Source organism: Silurus aristotelis (genome assembly GCF_946808225.1).
Source record: "Silurus aristotelis genome assembly, chromosome: 14".
Taxonomy (NCBI): Eukaryota; Metazoa; Chordata; class Actinopteri; order Siluriformes; family Siluridae; genus Silurus; species Silurus aristotelis.
In genome coordinates, this window is record NC_139587.1 from 26684315 (window position 1) to 26703296 (window position 18982).

Below are 18982 nucleotides of genomic sequence, written 5' to 3' on the forward strand. Positions count from 1 at the left end.
ACATACACACATATATTTCAAATAATAACACTGTGGTGAAATAAAATAAATTCCCTGTAAATAAAATTATATTATCTTATTATTATATTAACTTTATTATTAATAATATAACATTGTATGTGTATATATATATATATATATATATATATATATATATATATATATATATATATATATATATATATATATATACATACACACATACAGTGGAAACCACTTATCTCGACCTCGGTTTACTCAATAACCCTATTAAGTTGACGTTTTTGAAAAGCCAAATTCTCGCTTTGTCTAAGCTTTTTTTAATTGGTTATGTCGACTTTTTTGTTTTGTATACTGGTGAATCTCTGCTGTTAGTTAGTGCACATATGCCTTTTGTTGTTAAATGTTATGCGATGAACGGGAGGGAAAGAAGAAGCACGGCGCTGAACAGCACACAGGAGAACGTGGGATGAGCAGCAAAAGCATAGAATGAACACCGGCAGGATCGGGGGGGAATCCGCGATGCGCTTTGGGAAGAAAAGCGCAGCCGGTGAGAGAGTGCCGGTGGGAAGACACGTACCGGGATACGCATGCGCGATAACAACGACCGCCGTGAACCAACATATACCACCAATAACGGACAGTGAGAGTGTGGAAGTGTAAATAGGAGCTGGTGATGATGATAAACGAGCACCAGATGTGCGGGATTGAAGCCGGGAGCTTCAGAGAAAGCGGCCGAGAAAACACCTGACACGCTGAAGGGGGCTGAAGGGGGCGTGGCAGGTGGATTCCTGACAGATAAACATGTACTGTATGTATTTTTATAGCATGAATTCATCAAACAAATCGCAGCAACACTGTTGTGTAAAAAAAACCTTCAAAAACACGTGCATGTACATTCTCATTTATTAACGCACATCATGTACATAAAGAAATTTCAAGCACGTTAATATACTGCCGCTATTTTGATTTTCGTTTATCTCGATCATCGGTTATCTCGATGCTTTTTGGCAACCCCCTAGGACATCGACATAACCGGGTTCCACTGTATATATATATATATATGGGGGCCCAAAATTCTGTCTTGCATACCCCCCTTAAAACTGGTAATTGCGCCCCTGTCTGTGAGGTAAATATTCACTGAGATTCAGGTTGTTTTATTTGTGTTTGTGAAAAGAGATGACAGAGACAACACAGAGTGCCCTCTGTCTGTTTTCTTTATTTTATATAGTTATTATGAGTGTATACGAATAAAAGTAGACCCTTTACAGATGCAAATGATGTATTGCTCTTATCTGTACGATTAAAAAGACAGTGTAATTTAAGTTTGTTAAATTACACTAACAAGAAATGACGCAATGACAAGAAACAAGTTGATGTGCTGAAAAAAGGCACTAAATGAGAAGAAAGAATATTGATTAGCTCACGAAATAGATTAAAACTAAAATAACGAGTCTGGTTTGTAAATGTAAGAAGTAGAAAATACAGATATTTGTTTAAATATTTAGTTATTTAAAGTTAAAAGTTGTCAAAAAAAAAAGTGAAGTAAAATACTGATACCAGAAAAAAATTTACTTAAGTACAGTAACAAAGTATTTGTAACGAAGTATACTTCCCACCTCTGACCCCTGGGAACCTGAACTCCTTCACCTTCTCCACCTCTTCTTCCTGAAACCGCACCCCTCCACTGCCCTCCCTCTCATTCACACACATGTACTCTGTCTTACTCCTACTGGCTTTCATTCCCCTTCTCTCCAGCGGATACCTCCGACTCTCCAGGCTCTTCTCAACCTGCTCCCTACTCTCACCACAAATTACAATATCATCCACAAACCTTATAGTTCACGGAGACTCCTGTCAGACCTTGTCTGTCAACCTGTCAATCACCACTGCAAACAGGAAAGGTCTCAGAGCCGATCCTTGATGCAGTCCAAACTCCACCTTGAACCAGTCTGTCGTTCCTACTGCACACTTCACTGCTGTCACACTGTCCTCATACATGTCCTGCACCACCCTCACATACTTCTCTGACACACTTGACTTTCTCATGCAATACTAATATAATATATCCAATACAATATTAATATGAAATTTTTTATTTAATAATGAATATACTTATTTTTTATATTAAACATGCCATAATATGTTTTAATTAATAGAAATATTATTATATTTAGTATTTTTTTCCAACTCAAATATGAATAAAATACTTTAATATTTCAATGTACTAATTAATTAATATTGTAATATAATTTTAAACGTCATCGTAACGTAATATACATTGAACTATCTAGAGGCGCCCTCTAGAGGAAGTCATGTGGAATCGCATCCCTCGATTTTTTTTTTTTTTTTTTTGAGCTACCTATCCCATGATGCATCGCTCCTCCAACGGCTTCAGTCAATTCAAGTAGAAGCGCACCGCCGGTGTGTGTGTGTGTGAGAGTGTGTAAGTGTGTGTGTGTGTGTGTGTGTGTGAGTGTGAGAGAGTTTTAGGGTGAACGCGAACGTTATCGAGGGGTTTTTCCGGGTCGAACCGGACCGCCTCGGGTGGGAAAAGGCGGGTTCGCAGAGAGCCGCGTTCTGGCCCTCATGTTCCGGGATGTTTTCCGGCCTGTAACGGGAAGCAGAAGGTTTCGGCGCCAGAATCGCAGCTTGACTGGAGACGGAGACGCAGCGGAACCACGGACACGAACCCGAGCTGGAAAATCAGGCGGAAATACAAAAATATCGCGTTGAATGGATTTGGATTGTGCGCGAACCGAGTCAGGAGCGATGGGGGAATCGATTCAGCCGGCCACACCGAGTCGCCATGAGAAAAGCCTCGGATTATTGACCACTAAGTTTGTCACCTTGCTACAGGAAGCCAAGGATGGAGTCCTGGACCTCAAAGCTGTAAGCCTGACCCTAGCGTTTTCACCCTAATCATTTCCCTCACTTGGGGGAAAACCTGTTATTTCCCTTAATACACAAACGTCAGCCTTAAAAAAAAAAAAACTTAGTCGTGGGTTGCGTCCCAAATTCACGCTGGCTCCCTCCATATGCGCGCTACGTAGACTACAAAAAGAATGGCTCCTGCGCTCTCCGTAGTGCCCTAGATTTGAAATGCAGTGACGATTAAGACGCAGCCGTCTTTATACAACCTTAAAGTATAAAAAAAGAAAAAAAAGAGGACAGCGTGGTGACCTGGAAATCTTTAAAATAGTCCAAAATATTAAAATTGACAAATAAAAATTGCGCAAAAAAAGTAAGTTTAGCAGTTCATCCCATTCATGGATTGTCTACTTTTTGCGATGAATAGATATGCAAAGTTTTTAATTAATTTTTAATTTAGTTTTTTTTAAATAATAAAAACCTGTAATTTGCCCTTTAAATTAAGGATAAATTAAAAGGAAAATAAAGTGAATGCCAAAATTCATTTATTTTTCACGGTTGTATTTCCCCTTTCGCTGACGGTAAGATGTCTGCGCATGCGCACTGCGTGAACACGCGTGTGTGCTGAGATGGTTGTAAACCTAAACAGAGAAATGAATGAAAAATGTTGCCTTGTTATTGCAGATCTGAATCTAACAGGACATTAAGGTGTAAAAGCTCCTGCTTGGATCCTGTGTCTGTATCAGTGGTACAGAAAAAAAGGGGAAAGAAACTTACATGCACGTGTGGGTCATTTTGCTTTTTTATTTATCACGTGTTTTTTTTTTGCACAACCAGGCAGAGGGTCTGCTCTCACGCCTCCCAATCCTTTGCTGGTGCGCACATCAGCGCAAAACCGTTCCTGGTGGGTTTGTTTGATGCTTCACAAGCACAAATAGGAGGCTTTAGAAGGTCCACAAATGTCCTGAGGATGCCCAGAACGTAGGTCGTGAGTCCATCATCTTGGATCACGCTCGGTGTACACGCTCGTCTCGTCTGTAGACGCCAAAAACAATCAATGACCGCACGTTGACTGAAATGCTCTAAACGTCACCGAATGAAAGACACAAAAAAAAAACCTTCACAACTCCACGAACACAGTTTTATATCGTGAAAATTCCCAAAACTCTCATTACCGTTCGCTCTGTCTTTCCTCCATGCAGGCTGCCGATACGCTGGCGGTACGACAGAAGCGGAGGATATACGACATCACCAACGTTCTCGAGGGCATCGGACTGATCGAGAAGAAATCGAAGAACAGCATCCAGTGGAAGTGAGTGTCCTAATGACCTCCACTCTTCTGGGAAGATGCTACCCCAGATTTTGTGGAGACACAAAGCCCGTTAGGTGCTGATGTAGGTGAGGTGAGGAGGCCTGGGGGGCGCAGTACAATTCATTCATGCTCAGTTGGGTTGGAGGTCTAGAGCAAGAGATCTTCTATTTCAACTCATGGAAAGCATCTATTCATGCATGGAGTTGGTTTTTTTTCATGCTGAAACAGGTTTGGGTCTAATAGTTCAGGTGAAGGAAAAAAATCTCATGCTGCCACGTAATAACAGGTGTCCCAATACTTTTGGCCAATGAAAACTTTCCATGGGAAACAGGGAGCTGAAAAGGATAATCGTGGATGAACAACCAGATTTAATGCAGGTTCAGTTTGCAGTTCTCCCCTGAACTTTCCTCAATCACACGCACACTTACTGCAGGGTTGCTGAGGCCACGCCCCCTACGTGCACTGTGCATTTACTCAAATCAATTCCTGGCAAGTTTTCCGACTTGGACTATTTCCAAAGTTCCCATAGAAAGTTTTCGGAAAAATACCAACTATTTTCCACCCCTTGTCGCAACCCCAATTGCGACGAGCCTCATTTTTGTCCTTTTATAGTTGCATCTAATGTTCTAAGTCCCTGTTTTTCTGACTGACATTATAGCAGTAATAAAGTGTAGTTTCCTTCACCGGATTCTCTTTTTCTCTCTCGTTCTTGCAGTCTGACGTTAGTTCCTGTCACGTTACAGCAGCTATAAACGCTCGTTCCCTCGTAGCCTTTCTGTTTTTGGAGACTCCTTCCTTAAAGTAATCGTCTGGAACGTTTGCCGTACGAGTTCACGTGCAAACTGTTGATATGGAAACCATAACTTATTTGAAAAAAAAACAAAAAATACAGTGCTGCCAGCTGCTGCTACAGAACATCAGTCAACATCTGGCCAATCAGAAAGCACATTATTATTATTATTATTATTATTATTTTTGTTTCAATTGAAGAGCATGTTTTCTTAGTACACTCAGGGTTGATTTAACGCAGACCTGATTGTGTGTGTGTGTGTGTGTGTGTAGAGGTGTAGGTCCTGGCTGCAACACCCGAGAGATCGCCGATAAGCTGATCGATCTAAAGCTGGAGCTGGAAGATCTGGACAGAAGAGAACATGAGCTAGACCAGCAGAGGGTCTGGGTGCAGCAGAGCATCAAAAACGTGACCGACGACTCGCAGAACAGTCCATATCCTTTTCCTGGCAGCTTCCACCTTTTCTCACGCCATTATAACACACTCGCTTGTGCGTACCAGGCATCTTGATGTAGTAAATCAGGTTGTGAGTTCACATGCCGGGCCCTTGATCAAGGCTCTTAACACTTCTCAGTTTGTATAAATGAGATTAATGACGACGTGTAACTGCGAACGTCTCGTGAATACACAGGCCGATATTGTTTTAACTCCATTACAACATTTATTTTACCGCCGCTTTCGCCATCCACGTTTGTTCTTCGTCGATTGTCCACGGCGTGCTCTTAGCGCGATTCTGTTGTGTCCTTAACGAGATGTACTCTGGCCTACGTGACGCATCAAGACCTCTGCAACTGCTTCAAAGGTAGGTCCTTTCCTCTTTCATTAACAGTTGGGAGATCACCATGATGACGAGCACGATATGGACAAAGGTTAAGCATAAGATTATACATTCTTCTTTTTTTTTTTTTTTTTTTTCTTTTTTTTTTTTTTTTTAAGTCCCCATAATAAGCTCTTTTCTTCTGGAACGGTGTTCCACTTGATTTTGTGGAGATTTTTGCTCATTCATCCACAAGGGCATTAGTAAAGTCAGGTCTTCAACTCCAACCCATACGGTGCATCTGGAAAGTATTCACATCGCTTCCCTTTTTCCTCATTTTGTTGTTACGGCTTTAGTAGTAGTATTTTATAATCAATGCGAGATGTAATTGGGAGCAGTGTAGATGATAAAAACAGGGGTGATGTGGTCATATTTCCTAGATCTGATTACGACACTTGCTTCTGCATTCTGAACTAACTGAAGCTGATTTATACACTTACTCCAACACCCAGACAGTAAAGTGTTACAGTAGTCCAATCTAGATGTTACAAAAGCATGAACTAGTTTCTCTGCATCCTGTAACATCATATTTCTAATTTTAGCAATATTTTTAAGGTGAAAGAAGGCGATCCTGGTGATATTATTCACGTGAGCCTCAAAGGAAAGACTCTGGTCAATAATCACACCAAGGTCTTTGACTGCTGTACACACTGAAACAGAAACACCATCCAGAGATGCTACGGAATCGGAAAGTTTACTTCTAGCTGCATGTGGTCCTAGAAAAAGTACTTCTGTCTTATCTGAGTTGAGCAGAAGAAAGTTAACAAGCATCCACTGTCTAATGTCCTTCACACACTTCTCAGCAGTTACAGATCTGAAGAAGGATACAAAAGGCAAGAGCATGAGAAACCTGAATGTTAAGCATCATGTCTGGAGGAAACCAGGCACTGCTCATCATGTAATCCATTTTGGAATGAAGCTGTAACATAAGAAAATGTGAAAACTTTCCAGATGCACTGTGAAGCAAATCTTCATGGAGCTGGCCTTGTGCACAGGGGTATTGTCATGCTGGAACAGGTTTGGGTCTCCAAGTTCAGGTGAAAGGGAAAATTTCATGCTACTGCAACCATTGTGTGGGAACAGTTTGGGAAAGAACCACTTATGGCTGGAAAGATCAGGTGTCCCAATACTTTTGTCCATATGGTGTCCTGGGTGCTCCGAATGCGGCATCGTGGTGTAAATCCAAAGACGGAAATACAACATATAAGAGCAGAGAGTTCCAGAATTTCGTTTGCTCATCATCAGTGTTTCCCCTCCATCTTTTCCTCCACTAGGTGACACTCTGCTGGCGATCCGAGCGCCTTCAGGAACACAGCTGGAGGTGCCGATACCGGAGTCTGTGAGTTTTGGTCTTCATTTCTCTGTTTTCGTTTTTTGAGGCACATCTGCTTCCTCGTCTCCCCTGACAAATTTCTGGCCCCATGTGATAACAGTGCGGTTCAGCGTAGCTGTGCTTCTGGCATAGATCCAAAGTAGTGTGGAAATGCCTTCCTGTAGAATAGTGAAATGTCTCGAAAAAATAAAAGATGAAGGGTGAAGACGAGGTCCTACACCCCCCGTTCCTTCATTGCTGATTTATTACCTGGTTATTTTTCGTTTCCAGGTTGTAAACGGACAAAAGAAGTACCAGATCCACTTAAAAAGTTCGTCAGGCCCCATCGACGTTCTCCTGGTGAACAAAGACCCGGCCAGCGCCTCTCCTGTCGTGCTACCCGTCCCCCCTCCGGAAGACATGCTCCAGAGTCTCCCGGCCTCCTCTGCTTCCGCTCCGTCTGCTCCCGTCTCCACACCTACCGCCAAAATTGCAGGCGCCGGTACAACGAGTACAGCTGTAAAACCCCAGCGGCTCACGAACACGAACACGCCCGCTGCACCCCTTACAGGTTTCACACCGAGCTTTACACGTCGCTTTTTCTTTATCGTTTCAGTTCATTTTACCACAACGTCCTCTCGATGAATACGACTTCAAATGCAATTTTCAAAATGGAAATGTATTTCTGTATTTAAATGTACATTTTGTCCTGACTTGTCCTGTATCCTATGGAGTTTGGAGTTCACTCTCAGATTGTGTGTTTTTGTGTGTAACAGAAGCCCCCAACACTGCCCCATCAGACATACCGACCAATCAGAATCCATCAGAGGACCGCCAGCAGCTCCAGTCCTCAGCCTCGTTGGACAGCAGCTCATCGCTTCCTGAATCGTCTTCGGCCGTCTTCGAACCCATCAAAGCGGATCCTTCGGAGTGTGAGCGTTCATCCCGTTTTATTACGCAGATAAACAAACGAAAAAAACCTAAAACCTATTATTTATTTGTTTGCTGAATTTTTTTGTTTGTTTTGTTTTTCTTTCCCCTCCCCCAATATCTTTTAGTGCTGGATCTCCCCAAAGAACTTTCAGAAATGTTTGATCCTACTAAAGGTAAGACTTTATACACACGCCGGCGTTTTAGTGGCACGTTAAAAGAATGAACGTCTAGCGTTCTTTCACGTTCGATTTCTTTGATCATCGTCTTCAGTCTCTTGAGAATAGCCAGTATCCTTCAGACGGCACTAAAGAGGCGATTTCCTCGTCTGATTGATTTTTTTCCTTCACAATAAATTACGTTTTCCGACAGAATCACTGATTATAACTCCGTTCTGATGCGTCAAAAGACAAAGAATTTCCTTATTGCTAAACCCGAACCTAAAGTAGGATTAAACCAAAGACTCCGCATCCGTTTTATGCAAAAATGGCGAAACGTTTCTTACAATTATGCGATTTATTTATTTATTTATTTTCCTCCCTCAAATGTGTTAGCACTTTCGTTTTGTTTTACTACGATGTTATCCTTTTTTTTTTTTTTTTTCTTTCAAATTTTGACTTGATTCTCATAATCTTAGATTAAAAAATTTATTTTAACGTGGTTCTAAAACACCGTCATGGTTAATTGACAGATTGGCAAAAAAAACAACAACAAACAAAATTAAATGCCACTGTGATGCGTTGGAATTTTAAGTCCATGCTTTTTAATGACATTCATGACATTAGTGATCATAAACGACTCAAAAGTAGAGGATCTTCTTTTTAGATAAACTTTTAACACATTCATATTATTATTAAAGGTTTTTTTCCTTTGTGCAATTCTGACATTTCTACTAAATTATTTTCAATTAACGTGATCCTGGTCCAGTCCAGAATATATGTTTGAATTTGGCTTGGCCTTCTGACCTCTGATTGGTCAGTTATTTTATGGACACGCCCATATCTTTTATTTTTTATTTTTTTTTATTTTTATTTTTTTTATCCTAAATCAACATTCGAAATCGTTCGAAGAGAAAAAAAGGTTTCCGCTTGTGGGCGGAGCTTGGTGTCCATAAGTTAAAAAAAATAAAATAAATAAATGCCAGCTGGCCAAATGATTTAATTTTTTATATATTTTTTTATTAAATTGTTGAATAAATGTTGTCGTGCTAAGAGATGAGCGCAGTGGTATTTATTTCCGTGTCCTGTCTTGTCTGCAGAAATGAGTGCAGATCTGCTGGAAGAGCTCATGTCATCAGAAGGTAAAGCTGGCCATAAACCAAGCCATCTGTACATAGTTTACTACTAAGCGTGAAGATGAACGCTGCAGCGGAGACGCGTGTGTACGATTTCTTTTTAAGCTAAAAATAAAATACGTATCTCTGTATTTTTCTGCACTTTTTTATATATATATATAATATAATATTTGTTTTGGGGGAAAGTGAAGCGCATTCAGGAGACGGATTTAAAGGAGAACTAGATAATGTATCCGGTGCAGAAAAAAATGTATTGCATGAGTTATTGTGGGCGATTTCCTTTTTTGCATGAATCAATCAGTTTTCTGTCAAGATTTCATATTTATCCTTCTGGTCTTTAGTCTCCTGGTGACTTTGTCCTGTTGGAATATTTTTCGTTTGTCTTCATCTGATCTCAATTCCATTCTCATTCAGTAAACTTAATATAACAATATGCAAAACATTCAATTGCTTGTCATTTTTATTTTTTTTATTAATGCAGTTATTTATTATTATTAACGTTTGTGAACGCCAACAGTTCACATTTTATAAGTTTGAAATTATATATTTATGAAACTATATTATTATTAATTATTATAACATTAGTTAATTATTATTAATTATTAAAAATATTGAAAGTTTGGTGGTTATAAAATATATTTTAGAATATTTGAATAAAATAAAAATGGAAAATAAATAAATAAATGCAATACACCTTTTTATTCTATTGATTTAAATTGAGTAATCAATTACATTGGCACAAACGAGACTGAACAAACTTGCGGTCCCTCACTTAATTCATTCCTAGGGGGACAGATTTGAACTCCGTTTTAGCTCATATAGTATTTACTGTCCTCTAAAAACAACTTAACCTACAGCCTATATTGCCTAAATAACAATAAAAGTGAGTACACCCTCAGTGAACATGCCAAAACAGTGTCCAAAGTGTGAATATTGTGCGTGAGCATCATTGTTATGTAGCACTGCGTTAATCCTCCTGAGTATGGAATTCAGCAGAGCAGCACAGGTTGTTGCTGGGATCCTCTTCCACTCCTCTATAATGACATCACGGAGCTGCTGGATGTCAAACACATAGCGCTTCTCCACCTTCTGCTTGAGGAGCCCCACAGGTGCTCAATAGGGTTCAGGTCTGAAGACATTCTTGGACACTTCATCCCCTTCACATTCAGATCCTCAGCAGTTGTCATCCTGATGGTGTGTTTGCGGTTGTTATCATGTTGTAAAACTGTCATTCGGCCCAGTTTCTGAAAGAAAGGCATCATGTTCTGCTTCAGAACGTCACAGTACATGTTGGAATCCATGTTTCCTCAATTTCCAGTACCAGCAGCACTCATGCAGCCCCAGACCATGATGTTACCACCACCAGGCTTGACTGTAGGCAAGACAAGGTTTTCTTGGTGCTTTTTTTTTTTTTTTTTTAACCAGGGTGTCCCCATACATACTGGACACCATCTGAGCCAAACACGTTTATCTTAGTCTCATCAGACCACAGGACATGGTTCTAGTAATTCATGCTCTTGGACAGGTCGTCTTCAGCAAACTGTTTGTGGACTTTCTTGTGAACCAGCATCAGTGGAGGGACTTCCATCTGGGATGGTGGTCCTGCAAACCGACTTGGTGCAGTGTGACCCATGAGGTCTGTTCTGAGTGGAACCCGTCTTGGAAAACCTCTGTATGACCCTGACCACTGTACTGTAACTGTTATCGATCTTCCTACAGCCTCGTTCACCTTTGTGGAGAGCAACAAATTTTAATTCTCACATCCACAGAGACTCTTTACCATGAGGTCCATGTAGAACATCCAGTGGTCAGTATGAGAGAATTGGACTCAAAGCACCAGAACATGATGAATAGGACCTGTGGCTTTAAGCGAGATACAGGTGTACTCACTTTTGTTGCCGGCTATTTAGTGTTTTTTTTTTTTTTTTTTTTTTTTTTTTGAGGACAGTAAATCTGTACTGCTACAGAAACTGCACATTAATGCCTCAAAAAAATGTAATAAAAAGATACTAAAATGGTTGCTGAAATGTGAGGGGTGCACTTACTTTTGTGAGATACTGTATTTACCTTTTTTTTTTTTCTTTTTTTTTTCAATTCTTTTTTTTTATTAATTATATATTTAAAAAAATTTGTCCACCACCCGATATCATTTTTTTTATTTTAAATATGTATCTTTTTTTTTTATTTTTTTTTATTAATTTATTTTTATTTTTTGCTAATTGATTACACACCTGTTAGCAAGAATTTTTATATTTATATATATATATATATATATATATATATGTGTGTGTGTGTGTGTGTGTGTGTGTGTTTATTTATACATTATTGACTTTGGTTAGTAATACACTTTTTATTTTTTTATTTATTATTATTATTTTTTTTTTTAATTCCACATTTAATACTTTTGATCATAATCATCTAAAAGTGTCCTTGTCCATCTTTCTCACTCTTTCTCTCTCTTTCTCTCTCTAGTTTTTTCTCCACTCCTCCGCCTCTCCCCACCTCCTGGTGACCACGACTACATTTATAACCTGGACGAGACCGAGGGCCTGTGTGACCTTTTCGATGTCCCAATCAGCAACCTTTGACCTCCGCTCGCACCCGTGTGATAAGAGTAACGCACCTGTATTTAACAACCGAAGGCCACCTTTTTTTTTTTTTTTTTCTGTTTTGAAAAGTCTGGCCCCGTTCATGTGAATAAGCTGATTTTGTGTGTATATAGAGCTTGTTTTTTGTTTTTTTTCCTTCGTTTGTAATATCTTTTTACCCAAAAGCTGCGATCTACTGAAAAGCGGGACACGGAAGGTTCCCTGCCTCGAAGCTTCACTGTTTTTTTTTTATTATTATTATTATTATTATTATTATTTCATTCAAACCCAAACCCAAGAAAACACAGAGCTTGGGGTATTTTTTTAACCAGGATGAAGGTGTTGTTTGTTTTTGTTACTTTTGATCAAATATACAATCCGAATCACCAGCAGGAACACCAGCTCTAGTCCCTGACATGTTGTGTTTATTTTTTTTTTCTTCAATTTATTGGAATTTTTTTTTTTTCAGTTTGTGGTTTATTTGCTTCTTATCACATACACGCACACGGAAACATCTCTATCTTAGAAGCGTGTGAGCGTCTGACTGAGCACCACAGAGCAACTCTGAGGTGCACGGTAGATCTTTAGGGGGGCGTCCAGACTTCATGAGCACGGCCCGTTTTCTCTATATTACCCACAATTCTTTTCACCTTCTGCAAGAGAACGGCGCAACAGTTATAGTCCAAGGGAAGTATTACCTCGGTGGTTAAAGGCTTAAGCCCCATTATTGCCAAGCTGCTACTCTTGGGCCCTTGAGCAAGGCCCTTTACCCTCAGTGTTCTAGAGCTGTATAAGGGTGGACCCAGTGCTCGGACCCCACCTTCCTAACATCTGGGATATGCAAAGAAAGAATTTCACCGCGCTGTAATTGATATACGAGAAGTAAATAAAAGCCAGAATCATTAAACCGATAATGCGACACAAACCCATGTTCCAGTGGGTCTCGGGTGAATTCGGAGCAACGACCTGTGTCTCATCACTTCGTCTCACATCCGCTTGGGTCACGTCTCCATCATGGGTTTTAGATCCGTTTCGTTATTTTAACATTTTTGGGGGCTTTGTTTTATCCCCATTATATTCACCTTTGTATATTCAATCATTTTTAATCCGTAACTAACCGCTGGCTTCAATGTATTTTTATTTCATTTTATCTTTCCGCCGACTTGACATCCAGCGGGTAACGTTCATGCTGCCGACACACAGATGTCCCTCGTCTGAGACTTTGTGCTTAACCTCCTTTTTTCCTTCTGTTATGTCGAATTCTATACATCTGTTCTCATGTCCGTGTATGTGTGTGTCTTTCACTCCTCGTAGGAAAAAAAAAAAAGCGTTTGTACTGTTTGTATATGAGCATGACTTTGTAAAGAAGAAAAATCAGCTCCCGTCTGCATCGTCTTCATCTCTGAGCAGTTCATGATGGAACATGTTTTTTAAAAAATGGAAAAAGGAAAAAAAAAAAAACTACTGCTTTTAGCTGAAGGATATTTTTATGGTTGTACACACCATTATTTTTGTACAGGCCAGTTATACAGATTATGGTATGCACAAAGCAGACTTTTCTCCAATGATGATGATGATGATGGCGGTCATCTCCATATTGGCACTTTAACGCAGTACGATCACCCGGGTTTCATTCATCCACTTCTTTCTGCTGGACGGACGGAGAGCTTCAGGAAACTCTCCAACCGTCTCTCTTCCGTCTCACCACCATCCGCTGAGGTTCTTTGTAACGGAGTAGCCGGACACACGGCTATCTGTGAAAGAAATAAATGACTTTTGTAACTTGTGGGTTTTTTTTTTATATATATATATGATGAGTCAATCTGCTTCAGGGTTTCAATCCTCTTTCTCTTTTGCACTTCATAGCAGGATGTGACTGGAAAATCTGAGACAAAATGGTTCGAGGGTCAGAGCCGATTTCTCAGACCACATTAGAAGTAAATCACAGGGTATTTGCTCTAAGAAAATACCATTGAACTGCTAATACTGAAATGAGTTCCGTTATAAGGGTTAGATTAAAAAATTTTTTTGTAAAAACTTCAAAGCCACAGATGTACAAATTTGAGAAAAATAATCTCCATTTCTCAAAAAAAAAATAAGCATAGAGCTCCATCCCCTGCATCTGCATTCCCAATTCCAAGAAAATATTATTGTACACAGGTGTGTGAATAGAACCTGAAAATAAAAAGTAAAGGTATAAATCACTTTACTATTACTTTAACTTACAAGTTAAAAAGTCACTGATTCAGTAGGACTTGAGTATAGTATTTGACTCGTATTGAATGTGGGCTCCAAGATGCACGAGTCCTGAACACCTGAGTCATGTTGGTGAAAAGCTTAACACCATTTTGTGAGTTTTGGGAATTTATTTGAGCTCTTTTTGGACTGGAAATGAGGAATGTATAGCACACAGACCCAATAAAAGTTGGGATATTTGGGTAAAATGTCAAAAAATCTGAATGCAATTATTAGCAGATCTCAGAAACCCAAATTGTATTCATAATAGAACATCATAAATGTTTTAAATGTCGAAACGGACAAAATCCACCATTTTAAGATAAAGATAACATCATTTTAGTCTCGAGGGTTTAGGTGTAAGTGGTAACTCATTGGTCCGGGTTCACGCACCAGTACTGCCCGACTACATGCTGAGATAAGTGAAGAAATAATGTCACTGTGCGGTATGTTTATGTGACCAGTAAAAGCGTCTATTGTTCTTTCAAAAAAAGTTGGGAGAACAAATGCCTGGAAAACTGAGTGTTACTGAAGAGAAATTCCTGATGGAGGATTTTGCACAGTGTGTGTTTAAATTATATTACTTCAACAGTTTGTTTTGCTTCTATAACAAGGGTTTTAACTTTAAAACCAGGATTTTAACTTTATACCATGGGTTTTAACTTTATACTTTATACCCAGGATTTTAACTTTAGAACCTGGATTTTAACTTTATACTATAAAGCCAGGATTTTAACTATAGAACCAGGATTTTAACTGAAGAACCAGAATTTTAATTTTATACTTTATAGCCAGGATTTTAACTTTAGAACCAAGATTTTAACTTTAGAACCTGGATTTTAACTTTAGAACCTGGATTTTAACTTTATACTTTAAAGCCAGGATTTTAACTGAAGAACCAGAATTTTATCTTTAGAGCCAGAATTTTAACTTTAGAACCTGGATTTTAACTTTATACTTTAAAGCCAGGATTTTAACTTTAGAAGCAGAATTTTGGAATATTTTTTTAAAGCATCCATGCTCCTGAGGGTCCAGTGACCACTGTTCCTGCCCCTCTCCCCTCTGTGGATCTTCCCGCTTCATCCAGGCCTGCCTCTGGATAGTGTTCTCTTCGACTGGTGGCCACTCTGTGCAACTTGGGACGGTTTCTCATCAACGCCTTGGGTGGTTCCATGAAATTCCGGAGTAAGAACGGGCACTTTCAGGATGGATTGAACTGTAGTTAATGTCAACAGTCTGCTACACTGACTCAGGACTACATTTCGCTTCTGATCATCATCACTGAACCCCGCAACATTGTATATCTGCTATAAATGGATATTCGGTGTAACCCAGATGAGGATGGGTTCCCTCTTGAGTCTGGTTCCTCTCACGGTTTCTTCCTTATGCCGTCTCGGGGAGTTTTTCCTTCACCACAGTCGCCACCGGCTCGTTCATCAGGGACAAACTTACACTTATAAAGAACATATTCACTTTTATTCACCACATTATCTGTGTAAAGCTGCTTTGAGACAATGTTCATTGTTAAAAGCGCAATACAAATAAACATGAATTGAATTTTAACTTCAGAACAAGGATTTTAACTTTATACTTTATATCCAGGGTTTTGCCTTTAGTTATGGTTCCTGCCTTTATAACTGGTGTTTCTCCTTTATAACCAGGGCACATAAACTTTTGCACAGTGGATAACTAAATAGGTTACTGTATGAAGGCCAAGTGGCCAACCTCATACAGGAACACCACCATCGCCAACTTCCTGTTTCTCACAACATTGTTGTACTAAACCAAAACTTTTTCTCTGAACTTCTGGTCAAACTTTGCTGGAAACCCTGAAATGGTTGGGGGCTGCGTCCCAAACCACACACTCCTTCACTAAAGAGCAGAAAAGAAAACAAACAGTGCGCATGGATCGGTTTGTACTTTGGAGCAGGACAGAAGTGTGCGGTTTGGGACGCAGCCCGGATCTTCTTCATGGGCCACGGGAGGAAACCCGGAACTGGGAATGTCGTGTAGGCGGACGTGCGAATGTTGTAGAACTTCCTGTAGACGCGCTCTACATAGGGGGCTTTCAGTCGCGTCCCATGCGCCCTACATAGTGCACTAAGTGTTTAATCGGAAGTCTTTATGGTAGAAATCCTCCTTCTTGGTCTGAAACTCAGAGGAAACTTGTAAGACGCGGGGAGAAGGAAAGGAAAAGTTTTTTTTAAATAAGAAACCAGGAGCTCTGATGTGCAAAGGTTGGTCTATCAGCAGGTGAGAATCACGTTGCATGAGTTTGTGTTTACGGTTGAATTGCTCAAAAAACAAACAAACATACAAGACAAAACCATTTCTAGGGTTTGTTTGTTTGTTTCGATCGACTTTTCTATGTATATTTGAGAAGAATAGAATAGAAGAATGATAGAGTGGAGCAACATCACTACATGGGTTTGCTGTAACACTGTGGAGTAGTTTATAATAGTGCTGAGTTTTATTATTATTATTATTATTATTATTATTATTATTATTATTATTATTATAGTTTATTATAGTGTTTCTATAGAGATTATAAATCGACCTCGAGCTGTAGTTCCGGGTCCGTTTCCTATTTTCTGCGACTTGTTTGAAGAACTGTGTCATGTTCCTGCTGGATAATGATGTGATTATAAAGTTCACCTTCTTTTGCTACAAAATAACACACACACACACACACACACACACACACACACACACAAACACACACACACACACACACACACACACACACACACACACACACACACACACACACTTAACACCTGCATCAGGTATGACTTGTATTGTGGATTCTCTAATTGATCAACAAAATGCTTTTGAAAAATATTTCAAAAGAAACGCGTTCAAACATAAACCATCCTTTGATGTTTCAAAGTAAAACCGTGGAGGAAAATCTGCGGTGTTTTGCAACTCAAGACTGAAACATGGTGTTTAATTGTTGCACAATAGGAAAAGCGAGAATCTGACAGTGGTGGAGGAAACCATGAAGTCAAATGTGACTCCAGTAAGAGTAAAAGTGTCCCTTTAAACTTTCACTTGAGTAAAAGTACAAAAGTTTTTGCCTTCAAATGTGCTTAAGTATCCAAAGTACTGATTTATTATAACTATAATGTTCCTATTATCATTTTTATTACAAGACTCCTAACTCTTAACTATGTGAAAAGACTCAAATGTGACTCTCAGCACACTGATCTATTAATAGAATGATATTAATGACTCAAACACTGATTGATTTCTATTACAATGGTCACGAGCACAAAACCTTCTTTTCAACTACTTCAACTAAACGTGTAAACGAGGTCACGTGTGTTGTGGCGAGTTCGAGTCTGGAGTTTCTTCATCATTTGTTCCCCATCATCTGTTCCTCTTCTGCTTGATGTTGAACTGATGCTGAACTGTATTTTGGTGATCAGTAGATACACCGAGCGCCAATCAGAACACGTGTAAAACAGAGCGTGCGCTCGATCCTGATTGGTGACTCGCTGCGTGTTTCACCAGTTACGTTTTTACCCTCATGAATAAAACGGAACGACAGATTTCACAAAATGTAGTCGAGTGAAAAGTTAAATATTTGACTTTGAATTGTAGTGAAGTTACAATAAAAATCTCCCTAAATGGAAACACTTGAGTGGCGTACAGACACATGAAAAAGCGACTTAAGTATGATAACAAATTACATTTACTTCGTTACGGTCCATATATACATATTAGTATCTTCTCAAGGGAAATACTCTAGAAATGAAACCTGGATATATTCAGGTCAATGTGCAGCTTGTATAGAAGTTCAGATTCACTGTCCTCAGAAAGTAACATTTTAACATTGCTGTGCAAGGGGACTATTTTGAAGGTGATCGTGTGGAAACATCGATAAACAAAGTACTTCCTTCTAAACAGAGCTCGAAACTTTTGATACCAGCTCGTAAACATCTAGTCTGAGCACTCGTTCTCTTATCAATACTCGGAGAAAAACAAGCGATGAAAAGCTTTACGAAGTTGCACACAAGGCGTAAACTGGCTATGTGCCGTACTATGCGTTCTCCATGTGTTCCAAGTATCGGGAAGTCAAGAATGAATCAAGGTTTGGTGGACACCATGAGAACTTTATGCTTTGTATTGCAGAGCTTGAACAGTTTCTTGAAGGGTACTTAACAAAAAGTTCATGGTGTAGAAGAACTCAACCCCACTGAACACCTTAAGGAAGAACTGGAATGTTGGTTGAGAGTCTCACTAATCTTCTTTTGGCTGAATAAACACAAATTCCCACCAAAACACATGTCGTAATCTTCTCGCAAGACTCCAATAAGCTCTTGTAGGTGTGTCCATACACACTGTATGGACCAAAAAGGAGGGACACCTGACTTTTTCAGCCATATGTAATTCTTCTCCAAACTTTTACCACAAATTTGGAGGCACCCAATTGTATTTGGATGAAGGAGCATGACATTTGTTTAAACCTGTAGACCCAAAACCTGTTCCAGCATGACAGTGCTGCTGTACACAAAGCCAGCTCCGTAAATATCTACTTTCCATGGGATGAAAGATCTTCTGCTATAGAGCTTAAACACTATTAAACACCTTTAGGATGAATCCTCACCTCACCTACATCAGTACCTGATTTTACTAACACCCTCGTGGCTGAATGAGCACAAACTCTCCACAAAATCCAGTGGAACATCTCCTGAAGGCTGTGTGTGACTCTATAGCACGTTTATGACTATATAGGATGTGTGACTCTATAGCCTGTGTATGACTCGCGTGTGTATGACTATAGCGTGTACTACTCTATAGCGTGTGCATGACTATAGCGTGTACTACTCAATAGCGTGTGTGACTCTATAG

The 18982-nt window shown here is 39.5% G+C and overlaps 2 protein-coding genes and 1 long non-coding RNA gene across 5 annotated transcripts in view; 2 read left to right on the forward strand and 1 right to left on the reverse strand.

Annotated features, from left to right (window-relative positions):
* Positions 1-2303: 2303 nt before the first annotated feature.
* On the forward strand, positions 2304-13675 carry e2f4 (E2F transcription factor 4). 3 transcript variants are annotated; one of them, XM_083561110.1, is made up of 10 exons: positions 2304-2871; positions 4053-4162; positions 5225-5385; positions 5710-5754; positions 7044-7108; positions 7373-7652; positions 7858-8013; positions 8140-8187; positions 9270-9392; positions 11778-13675. In XM_083561110.1, exons 1-9 carry the CDS (start codon positions 2716-2718, stop codon positions 9356-9358), a joined length of 1110 nt encoding a protein of 369 aa, XP_083417236.1. In that variant the 5' UTR covers positions 2304-2715; the 3' UTR covers positions 9359-9392; positions 11778-13675. The 3 variants fall into 3 exon arrangements, with proteins under 3 accessions (XP_083417236.1, XP_083417237.1, XP_083417235.1); XM_083561111.1 differs by having other exon boundaries at positions 9270-9388; XM_083561109.1 differs by having other exon boundaries at positions 9270-9311.
* LOC310737024 lies at positions 13417-17282 on the reverse strand. Its single transcript, XR_014536729.1, has 2 exons — positions 16686-17282; positions 13417-13647 (listed from the first exon to the last, which is right to left on the reverse strand). It is a non-coding gene; the product is annotated as an uncharacterized lncRNA (long non-coding RNA).
* Positions 15939-18982, forward strand: part of elmo3 (engulfment and cell motility 3) — a 34806-nt gene continuing 31762 nt past the window's right edge. Inside the window, exon 1 of the mRNA XM_083561036.1 lies at positions 15939-16381. The gene's annotated coding sequence lies outside the window, so the exon portion shown is untranslated. The remainder of the gene's footprint in view (positions 16382-18982) is intronic.